The following is a 12157-nucleotide window of genomic DNA, read 5'->3' as shown; positions in this document are numbered from 1 at the left end:
CATATACAGTGTGTTTTCTTTGAGGATTTAACATGGTGCACTTGTCATTAGCTGGGGCAGTTCAAATACAGAAATAAAGGAGAGCTTTGTTAGTTAGTAGCCATAAGACACTAAGCTTTAAGTCTTAATACTCGCGGCACACAACTAACCTCCAGCTCACCCCCTTCAAACAGAGAGATCATTGTACATGTGTCACATGAAGTTTGTTTTGTTCACGTCACATGTGAAGTTCTTCTACTCTGTGAGACGCCTCTGTTACCTTGAAGCTGTTACCTTTTGCAGTGACAGGCAGCATGTTCACTTGCAGCATTCATTGTTTATGACGTGTTGGATTTTCTTTGTGTAGAACAACACAGTGGTGGTGGCTGACTTCGGGCTGGCGCGGCTCATGATCGATGACAAGCACGAGGAGAAGTTGTCGCAGGGTAAACTGCCAGGTCTGAAGAGGCCTGACCGCAGGAAGCGGTACACTGTTGTGGGAAACCCCTACTGGATGGCTCCTGAGATGATCCATGGTATGAGCTACAGGGATATTGCTATTTCATACCTAAATAAAGATTTACTCAATTATACCCATTCACATTCAAATATCTACGGAAAACTACTGTCACTGCAGTGCAGTTGTTGATTGTGTGCTGTATTCCTCCTATATTAAATGTAAAACTTCAATTTGTCCTCCTTCACAGGAAAGAGCTATGACGAGAGAGTGGACATCTTTTCCTTTGGTATCATGCTCTGTGAGGTGAGTGGCCCTGCACACTCTCTAGTAGATAGCTACGATTTCAGCGAGGTTATATTGTCATCACTGTTTGTTGTTTGCAGGATTACACAAAATCTACTGAATTGATTCATGACATTTTGTGGAGAGGTAGGGCATGACCCAAGATTTTAGCAGATCTTTAAATTGGCAGATCCAAGATGTTTTTTGTCCACATTTTTTAATATGGTAAAATAAGCTGTTAGCCTGGGTGGAGGTATGTGCTAATAATAATTAAGAGTAATACTAAACAAGAATGATACTACGGTGTGTACATACCTCTGCCAAGGCCCAACAGAAACTGTATTTAAATTCACTAGATCTGGATTTGGATCTGCACCAAATTTTTAAATGTTAGAAAACACCCTGTCTCACAATGTGAAAAGAAAATTAAAAAATCCAGATTTGGTGCTGATCTATGTAATTGGTTCATCCTTGGGTCATGTCCCACCCATCCACAAAATTTCATTGAAATCTCAGTAGTATTTCGTAATCCTGCAATAACAAAACAGCTGAAACATAACCTGCCTGGTGGGGGTAAAAGGATTGAGGCTTGAATGGTTCCCTCATGCTTTCACTGTCTTGGTATTTATTAAATCTTCCAAAATAACAAAACAATAACAAAAGAGCTGTTTTTACCTTTAGTAGTTGAACTGTCACTTGCAAAACCTTAATTTAAAACCTTCTGGAGTCTGAAGTGTTGCAGCTTTATTACACAATGAATTACACCAAAATCAAAGTTCAGCTATAATTATGTCTCTGAGTTTTCTCTTCTTCTCTGTTTACGAAAGCTTACTTTTTTTTCTGCAAAATTCTAAAAAATAGAATACAGTGTTCAGTAATTTTATGTGTACAAATTTCCTTATTCCTGGAGGGGCTGAGCAGAGCCTGTGTGGAAGTCTTTGGGCCTGGCCTCACACCATTCACAGTTTGGGTTCAGAGTATGACTTCTCCACATGGACACCATTAGCCAGAAAATACTGCAGGGTTTAGAGAGAGCAGGAAAGCAGAGCTGTCTTCATGTGGCTTCTGACGGGCAGGCAAACAGTAGTTGTGGTCTGCTGGGAATGATCAGCTTCAGTTTGGAGGGTTGTTTAAAGGACTCTGGAGGCTTTTTCAGAGGACTCCCTTCAATCTGAATCCTTCCATCTTTAACTTGTCTTGTTCTTTCTCTCTGTGATTTTCTTGCTCCCCCTCCAGATAATTGGCAGGGTGAATGCAGACCCGGACTACCTCCCCAGGGCGATGGACTTCGGATTGAACGTGTCTGGTTTCTTGGAGCACTTCTGTCCCCAAGATTGTCCCCCTGCTTTTTTCCCCATGGCTGCTCTGTGCTGTGACCTTGATGCAGACAAACGGTCAGACATCAACAATAGATTCACACTAAAATGTTACTGTATTTAAAGGGACAGTTCACCCAACACAAAGTTTTTTCCTCTCACTCCAAGTTCAGTGTTATTACCTCTGCCAAGGAGGTTATGTTATCTGCTTTTGTTTGTATAATAGTGTTTTTCCTTTTTATCATTAGGCCTGCCTTCTCAAAACTGGGGGAGTGGTTGGAGAACCTCAAGATGCACTTGGACATTGGTCTGCCCCTGGTGTCCGAACTGGACACGCTGCACAAGGCCTTCTGGGAGAACCACAGCATGGTGCGTCCTGAAAACGGCCTGCACACCCACCCTGAACAGCCGGAGCAGGACTGAGCGTGACAGGAGGTGTGGGAAGGTTGAATTAATGCCACTATGGTGGCGACCGCCTGGCGCGGGTGGTGTGGTGCCTAGAGGAGTCATGAGCATACCCCTCCGTGTTTGAAGGCTCAGGCTTAACGGATAGACTCAGGGGGAAAATGTGGATGTGAAAAGCCACCTGTGCAAGATGCACACACACACATAAACACACACACACACACACACATAGGCAAGCATTCAGTCAAATCAAGAGACATTAACTGCGATAGCTTGATTCTGCTGCACCAAAAGCTAAAGTGGAGCATGTCATATGCAATCAGATCTAACTTTCAAATCATGACTCCTGAATCATGTAGATTTAACATCATGCCTTTTAAGAAAACCTGTAGTAACCGTAGTGTGTGTATCCACGTGCATAAATTAGTCCAAAAAGTGGAACTTCAGCCTATTTTCTACAGAGCACATGGTGCAGTCTGTGTTTGCAGGTGTTTCTCTCTGCGTTTGGTTTGATTTTGCTTTTCGGTTTGGATCTTAAAACTGAATTCATGAAAATTGCAAAGGAGAGGTGCCTGACTTGTCGCTTAAGACACAGAGTTTAAGATCATGTTGTTGTCTAACTAGTGCACGTCAAACCAATCCCTTTCAAGCTTTAAATAGCTCACTGAAGAGTGTAGACTTTTTAAATAACGCCGTCAGGTCAGATCCTGGTTCATCGTGTCGCTCTGACCTCAGACCTGCTGCTCCTCTCCCTCATTCATTTTGCAGCACTGACGAAACACATCGGTACACATCACAAATCTGGTACGTTGCCTCCCCAGTTTCTAAAAGCTTTTTAGTGCATCTCATTCACATTCATGTGGCAACTTAAACTACATCATGCATTTTTACCCTTGTACATAGCTGGCGACATTGTAAATGTTTTAAATATTGTAAATGTACAGACATATTTTATATACGTACGCTACATTGCCATATTTTTACTGGCCGACCGGTTGAAAAAAAGGAGAGTGGTGGTTGGACTGCAGTTAAAGGGGCAATGCCACTGTGGCAGGTTAGAGGCTTTTATTAGCATTTGAGAGATGAGGAATCTCATCACCATGAAACGTCTCAGTAAATGTTGCATTCTGTCATTTCATTCCATCAAAAATATACTTCTAAACATTTCATTGGCCCCATTATTCGATTAGTGTTGGAAAACACAAGGTACTGTCTCACATTTGTCCCTCCTCCTTTGTTTACATGTAAATGCTATCTGTAAATATCACTGTATATACTTGTGTGCGTCCTTACATCCATCTGCGTGCGTTGCATCAATAATGCGCTCTCCTCAGAAGTCATCTCTTCCACCAGTCACATTTCTCTCTTGCACCCTCTAACACAAGACTTGTATCTCTGATCTAAAAAAATCTTTTTATTTCAATTTCAATTTCCTGCTGCTGTTTTCACAAGCTGCATGATGCCCCACTGTAGGTCTGCCCAGCTTCTGAACCAAGTTCCTTTTTTGTATCTAACTGATGTGATTTTAAATAAGAAAAAAAGGGGAAAAAAGGTTGAGAGAGAAAGCCAGGCTATAAAGGAATTGAGGAAAAAAAACACAGCATTTGTTGTTTATACACACACACACATATATATATATATATAAATTTATATATATATATATAAAACCACTGAAATCTTTTTGTACAAATTTGAGTACTTTAATTTGCACTATCCTACCAAATGGCTGGTTGAAGCCATGTTTGTTGATTTCCTCTCTTGGGCTACTTGTGATAAGGAAATAAATTATGTCAGTTCAGGTTGATAGACATATGAATGCAAGACACTGATAGAGCCTTTCAACTGTAAAAATGGGATCTGGGGAATTTCATCCTCCTGATAGCAAACTGGATTATATCAACATTAAATAATGACGTTTCTGATGATTCAAATGCATTTTAAGCATGGATCAGGGTCCAGAGTTTTTACCAGGGGCCTGGCAGGACAAACTCCAGAGAAAGTCCAGAGCCTCTTACTCAACATTTGCATTCTCTCATTCAGCCCCCCTGGAGAATGGAGATTATCTTCAGTGAATGTCTGAAAGCAGCTTTATCGTAAAGTTAAGTCATACACCAGGGGAAATATTAATTCTATTTTCCACTTTCATGTCCGCTTGAATACCTGCCAAGACAATATGTTTTCTGGTCTCTGCTACCTGGAGGATGTGATGTCCCAGCTCTGCCTGCTGCCTACAGACTGGTCCTTTGTGAAAGATGTCCTGTGTTGTTTCTGACTTGCTTGTTTTCACATGTGATGCCCCCCGAGGCTGCAACCACTGCTGATGATAGAGCACTTAACCCGGCCTGTCTCACCTCTCACCTTCTCTTCACACTCTTTTTGGCTCAGGGCCGTAAAATTTTTCCGGAGCTTACGTCACAGACACTCAGAGTGCATGTAACCCTCTGTCGATATAAACAGGCTGATAACACAACACATGCTTTCTGTCAACCGAGCCCCTGCTGGTTGATGTGTTCGTCCGTGAGCATGTAGTATACGTGAGTGGCTTTGTTTCTGTGTCCATTCCTGTTTGATCCATGTTGAGCATGTTAGACGTGTCGATGATCAGTGAGAATGTCTCAGCAGCACTTCTTTGCAAAGGATCGTTACCTCTGAACAATGCTGTGCCTTTGTTGTAAGCTAGGCTTGCCAACGAATCGAAAAAACGTGAACAGATTTCCTTCTTTTTTGTTTTATTGTATCATAAGTGCAAGCCTGATCCAAGTGGACTGTATATCATTGCTGACACTATGTTGTATTAGATTTCATCTTGTTCTGTATCATATTTATATTTTCCAGATCTCCATTGTCAGTTTTGATATTTGAATATTATATTTCTTCTGTTGTCTTATTTAATTTTTTTTACACAAGCTGTGAAAACAATTCTGCACTTTAATCCTGAACGTGAACATGTAGACTCTGAGGAGGCGACGGTTTCTTTTTCCTTTTGTCACAGCTAAAAATAAAACTGTTGCTCCTTAAACAAACCAAAGACTCACAGTGTGTTCATTAATGATGACGTCTCTCTGTCACTGTCAGCTCATGAAATCTCAATGACAAGAACCATCTGAGCTTCACTTGTATTCACACCATTATCAGACTATTTCCACTTACTGAAGCACATACAGAGAATAAAGCACCACAGCTCCAACAATATACGAGTACACAGAGTACTGCGTTATCCCGGTGGAGAAAATGTATGAGCTACAGTGAAGAGGTTAAAACAAAGTTAAATTCTGTTCAAGAAGTAACAGGTTAATTCAGTAAAAAGATGTTCACAAATCAACCACTAGATGTCGCAATCTAACGCTGCTTTTGATTTAAGGGGTAAATAACCCTACACTCAGAAACTAAATACAGCTGCATACATGTGTATTTACTATAAACACTGCAAAATACTAGTGATGGAAGAAGTATTTCGTCTTTTACTTTACTGAAAAGTAGTCTTGAACTCAAAAAGTATAAAAGGTACCAAGGCGTTTACAGCAGAAGTCATTAAGGCCACATCTACCCCCCCCCCCCCCCCTCCTGTATGAATGTGCTGTTATAGCATCCTTTCATTTTATGATCACAATTATTACTGTTATTAGATGTTTGGCCTCTGAGGTGCACGTGACCTTTCTCCCATCTCATCCACGTGCGATTGTTTTCATTTCGACGCAGTGGCGGCGGGAGTATCGTGACGTCATCGACAGGGGGCGGGAACGTGTGTCCGCGTTGCCAGTTTGGACGTTTTTCCGTGAATTGCACTGTATTTAATGGACGACTTGAATAGGTTCTTGTTGGTTATTTGGGCTCCGGCGGTTTTTATATATGAAACGAAAGAGGAGGGGGATAAAACAACCTTCACAACTTACATTTGAGCATGCAACCATTGTTTTTCATTCAGCGCTGCTTACACTTTTCAAGTATAGCATTAACTCTGAAACCAATGAATCGGAAGCATTCTAGTTATAAATCCGGAACTTGCTTGAGATTCCTGAACATTTTAAGTTTTCTTCTAATTTTAGATCATTTATCAATATGAGTCAGCACATTCAAGTGAACTTGACAAATGTGGACCGATAAAGAAGAAATCGGTGTAGTTTTTTTTCCTAAATGTAAACAACTGGGCTTCAAAATAAACTAAAATAAAGCTCAATTTGTAGCTGGCGGCGTAAACAGAGACGCGTTCAGTGTAACATGGCAACACGAGCTTCAGATTGAACGACACACACACACACGTTGGGGGGACGGGTTTGTCCGGTCAAACACACACACTCACTCACACACACACACACTCACACACACTCACAGACTGTCATCTCACCACAGTTGTGCGCAGACTGAGGAAATTAAGGAAATACCGGAGGAGCAGAAGAAGGAGGTGAAGAAGACGAAGAAGAAGACGGAGGAGGACGCAGCAGCCGTTGACGCAAACTGAAACTTTGAGCGATGGAGAATTTGTCCAGCATCAACCGGTTTCGTTCCGCAGTGTTCAACCACGGTGAGTCCTGAAGCTCCACGCCGTCCTCACCTGACCGTGTGTGGGATGTTTTCACTCAGGTGCAGCTCGTCTCCTGGGTTAAATCACAGTGCACCCAGCAGGTCGCCAGTTAAAATGGATTCATTGAGGACCGTAGCATTAACGGCTAAAATGTTGTGTATAAGCCGAATATCGGAGTGCGTGTTGTATTATGGGTGCAGGGTAATCGTGACAGGACACAGGGAACACTTCGTCCTGCTGAAAGAAAAGCCCTGAAGAGTCCAGAGCAGCAGCACTGTGTGATCCTGCAGTTATGCAAGAATGGTACCACACTAAACTATTTCAGGACTGAAGACATGGCTGGGTTGCACCGATAATGTGAGGTCTGCGTTAAAGCCCTCAAAGACTGTTTTCTTATTTACTCTCACGCTGCAGTGAAACAAGCAGCTCTGCCTCAGGTTGTTGTGTCAAGAAGCTCCACACACTTCACACCTCTGTGGGTTCAGAGCAGGAGAGTGGACAGTGCTTCAGTAGGCTAACACAATTAACACTTTCTATTTGACACTTTGCTGCAAAGCTGCAACAGATCACAGACCATCCATTATTTTGTGGATCGATTGATTGATAATTCGGTCTTCAATAACAAGAAAACAGTGGACAACATTTCACAGAGCTCAAGGTGACAGCATCACATTTATCATAATATTAGAAGCAATAACGTTTTAATTATCACATTTGAGAGTTTGGAATCATCAACATGTTTTTAGCTGAAAACTGACTGATGTTAGTTATTGATTATATAAACTGCAGCCAATTTGGTTTTTGTTGCTTTCAATCTAGTAAATGCTGCTGTTTGTCATTGAGATCTTGTCACTTCAAGCTCCCATAGCCTGCTCAATATCTTTTTGAATCACTTATTAAAGGTGCAGTGTGTAGAATTCAGCGATATCTAGTGGTGAAGTTGCATGTTGCAGCTGAACACCTCTCATCTCACCCTCCCCTTCCAAAGATGAAAAAGAACCTCTGGTGTTTAGTTTGCCCAGTTTTTACTAATGTAAAAATATGGCGGCCGCCATACAGAGGACCCCCTCGATGTAAATATAAAGTATTTAAATATAAAGGGCCTTTTCTAGGGTAAAGAAAACTACAATTCATACAAAGATGAAACAAACTAGTGAAAACATCATGAGGATTATTCTACATTAAATTTCTGCCAATAGTTCCCTTTCACCTGAATCTTACACACTGGACCTTTAACTGAGTTTTTGAAATATCAAACATTAGACATTGGCTAATAGTATATTTTCACAAAGCAAGAAGTGGATAACATAAGAAATTCTCAGACAGGATCCCTACTATTCATTATTTCAAAGACATGATCTCTTTGTAAAACAATTTGTTTATTTTCAGGGGCTTGTAATTTAGTACTAGAGGCAACAGTTACACTGAAACATCAGGCTTATTTTAGTGATTTGTACATAGAGGGCTGGTGTGTTGGAGATGGAGAAAGAGTGAAGAAAGTGGGAGGTTGTGAGAGCACTAGTGTGTGATGTGCAGAGAGTAAAGAGAGATAGTGCTGAGTTTACATGTGGTTTTCTTTGCATGTATTGATTATGGCTTCTGATGCACATTTCCCAAAGCTGAAAGGGAACTCAAAGGGAACTATTTCTCTCACTAGTGGTGTGTTCATGTATCTGTGAATAGATCTAGATATAACACTATGAATTATTACAGTGGTTTAACCAGAAGCTAGTTCAGCAGCCATCAGTAGTTAGATGTTTTAAACCTTTGTCAAATTGTTCAAGGTTTTTTTTACCTTTTCATGTTGTAGAGAATGAAACTGCATGCCCAAAGATTCACCGTGGGTCTTTGCCTGTTCATTTTTTGTTAAGACACATCAGATTTTACACATTGGTGCCAAGTTCAAATGTTAGTTTTTCCATGTCTGACTTTTTCTGTTAGTGTTTCTGGAAAATGCTGTTCTACATTTCTATGATATTTCTTTGCAGCACTGTGGTCAAAGTTATTTCTAACACGCAAACAAGACAGTGACTATGCAATGTATCGATACATTTCTCAATTACCTTCTGGTCTAATATGAACTTCTTAACTGTAGGTGCAAATGTAGCTGCTATATCAAGAGCCCATAACCCACTTGCAGCAACACAGTCCACCGACATCAGAATCACTTTAAAATAATGTCTAACACTGAAGGGCACCCAGTGGGAGAGTTAGCGGCGTGTGGTTGGGTGGCACAGTCAGCAGTGGATAATATTCCTCAGGGAAAAGCCTTGCAGAGAGATACTACCCATCTCGCTTCTATCTGTGGCTGCGCTGACAGCGTCACTGGTGCAGGACCTCTGCATGTAGGTCAAGAAATAAACCGCAAGAAAAATTAAGTGGAGCGAGTAGCCATCACAGCAGTTATTTTGATCACATTGTCTGCATCTCTGTAATGTGAAGTTTTCAGCTCTGAATGTGCAGATTCATTCAGAGAGCTTTGGATGTTTAAATGATCTGTTCCTTGGTTTGCTCTGTCAACAGTGCACAGGAGTCGCATTTGCACGTCAAGTATTTTCACTCAAACTGCATCTGGAGCTATACATAATGATGTCAGTTGTTTTAAAGGGCAGCAGCAGTAATATGGAGCTCATACATTATATATAGTTTATATGCAGGGACCAGTGAAACACTGTCTGTCTGCTGTAACTTTGCTGCTGCTTCTGAAGCAGTTGTAAGTCACCTGATTGTGATCGACCTGAGTTTAAAGCAGTGAATCAATATCTGTAACACAGTAAGTTTCCCAGGACCGGCAGCTTTGAGCAAAGAGATTTGTCTTGACTTTTTAAGAACAGAGAGAATCAGTAAACTGGAAACATCATGAATAATTTTAATTTCTTAAGGTGCTGACTGATCTGAAAGCACCAGACTTTGAGAGATAACTGCACATGCCACAGTCCTACTTTGTTTCTGTGAGCAAGACCCCACCAGGGTGCCCACTCTTGTCGTTGTTCAGTAAAAACCAAACTCCTCAAGAAGTGACTGATGCTGTAATCGCCCAGTGTAAATCTGAAAACCCACCGGGAGCCCCTGCACCCATTTATTTATAAACCACAAGCACGCTCAGCTTTTGAAGACGGAATTTCATGCAGTCCTAGAAGCATGTTGCAGTATTTTGCAACAACATCACTCATGCTTCATCACAGACATATGTGCACACACACACACACACACACAAAATTTAATGTGCAGAAGTTTAATCTTAATCAACATGAGATTCTTTGGTGGGATGTGATAAAGATTAATTGACCATTATGTCTCATGAAATGTATTTAAACTGATTCATACATCGATTCTGTCTGTTTCTTGGGTGTCTTAACACCTAAAAGGATGGAAGATCAGTTTTTTGGAACATTATTGTTGTAACTTTGATAAAGCCTAAAGAGAAATGTAAAAGTTAACTATTGAGTCACTAATGTCTGAACCAGCTGTAAGCCTACTGGCAACATAGGGTCTCAGTTTCTTAAAAATAATAAATGTTGTCAGGCAGGTTCTGAGATCAGACAAATCAGGTGTCAGATACCACAAAAATGTCTTTTCAAACATTAGCTCACCTATTTTCAGCATTTTATTTGCATAATAAATAGTCACTTCACTAACAATGTGTTTCTGTTCCTCTCCTCTGTGTCTGACCCCTGTTGGATGTGGATTTTGAAATCACGTCTCCTGCTCATCAATCGTCCTCCTCTGACTAGACGATGAGGTAAGAAACCAGAGTTTTTCCTCCGTCCTGCTGCTGAAGATGAAGTATGTTGTTGGTGAAGCGAGATTTAACCTCGATTATCTCACCAAAATGAGGACATTGTGGTTTGTTGATGTCAGCCCATTTCAAGCCTGCAGACACTGCAGCTCATGCTGTGCAGTTTAATTTAAAAGGAGTTTGTCTGTTGGTTTCAAGTGAGTGGAAAAGTCATTTGAATTTAGAAATGTTTCCTATCAACTGAGCTTGTGAATTTGTGAGTACGTGAGCTTGTGTGACTTATCCCTGTTATGTGCTTTGGGGTTTTACTTGACACTACCAAGAAATAGCTGTGTGAGAATAGGTGTGTTCACAGAGCCCAGATTTTCTTGTTCCTTGTCTCGCAAAGTGACAACTGAGAATCTGCCCTGTGCATCAGCTTTGTTTGTGTACCTGCTGCTTTTGTCTGAGTTTCACTCTTAACATTTCACTGGTTATACTTGACAGCGTCTGCACAAACCACCTTAGACAGACTCATTAGCTCCCATGAAGCATATCGTGGCTCTGGAGTCATGTTTGTCATCTGTTATCACCTTTCCAGTAGCCAGCAGCTTGTCACATCAGTGTCAAAACTGACTCATCCCCCCACCTCCTCCTCTTTACTCCTCTTCTCAATGTCACTGTCTATATCCCAAAATCCTGCAGCTGTGTTTAGCCCGGCTGAGTGGGGATGAAAGGGGGGCGTGTTTGTTTTCAAGACCAAGCAATTCACAGACGAGTGGAGAGGAGTGAATCTGTATGGGTGTGACAGACCTCTGTTCCTTCCTCAGCAGCATTCCAAGCCTATGTGACAAAGCTGTAGTGTGTGCTGCCAGAGAGAACACCTTTTGAGGAAACTTTTAACATCTGTCAACAGACACTTTTTCACGGAAACCAATATTCCAATATTAACCCGATTAAGACAATAGTTTGAATAAGATTTTGTCATGTAAACAGCACTTTCTGACTTTCTGAATAAAGCCACGCTCAGAATAAACATTAACAGAACTAAAACATGTGGAATATTCCGACATTAGTTACATTATGTAGACATGTTCATTTCATTATTACGTCCTATGTGACGGTAACTGCTTGATGACAGATGCTCTGTGTTCGATTGTTAACATGATGGAAAGATATCAAGAAGTTGACGCTTTTGCATAATTAGAAAGAAAAACACTCAAAAGGGTACACAGTAGCATAATGAAGTAAACAATTTCATGTTGGGGTTTTAAGGAACGTCAAGTGTATGAAGTAGTGGGACCCTGACCCTCACCACCCACGATATCACAGAAGATACTAATTTGAGCTAGATTGCTAACTAAATCACAAAGAAAAGAAGAAAATTATATGGTTGATGGAATATTTTTATTTGCATGGTTTTATCTTTACTACTATTTTTATCTTTTGTAAAAAATGTTGCTAAAATGTGCTGT

The 12157-nt window shown here is 40.9% G+C and overlaps 1 protein-coding gene across 4 annotated transcripts in view; it reads left to right on the top strand.

The window, feature by feature from the left end:
- Nucleotides 1–5465, top strand: part of limk1a (LIM domain kinase 1a) — a 49231-nt gene extending 43766 nt beyond the window's left edge. For all 4 annotated transcript variants that reach the window (XM_069534108.1, XM_069534107.1, XM_069534109.1 and 1 more), the window contains 4 exons: nucleotides 347–515; nucleotides 687–742; nucleotides 1958–2115; nucleotides 2286–5465. In XM_069534108.1, coding sequence (XP_069390209.1) covers nucleotides 347–515; nucleotides 687–742; nucleotides 1958–2115; nucleotides 2286–2460 — 558 coding nt within the window. In that variant the 3' untranslated portion in view covers nucleotides 2461–5465. The remainder of the gene's footprint in view (nucleotides 1–346; nucleotides 516–686; nucleotides 743–1957; nucleotides 2116–2285) is intronic.
- Nucleotides 5466–12157: the final 6692 nt, after the last annotated feature.

The sequence above is a fragment of the Paralichthys olivaceus genome, chromosome 11 (genome assembly GCF_024713975.1).
Source record: "Paralichthys olivaceus isolate ysfri-2021 chromosome 11, ASM2471397v2, whole genome shotgun sequence".
In the NCBI taxonomy this organism is placed as follows: Eukaryota; Metazoa; Chordata; class Actinopteri; order Pleuronectiformes; family Paralichthyidae; genus Paralichthys; species Paralichthys olivaceus.
The sequence above is the reverse complement of the archived record's forward strand: the minus strand, read 5'-3'. Positions and strand labels throughout refer to the sequence as shown.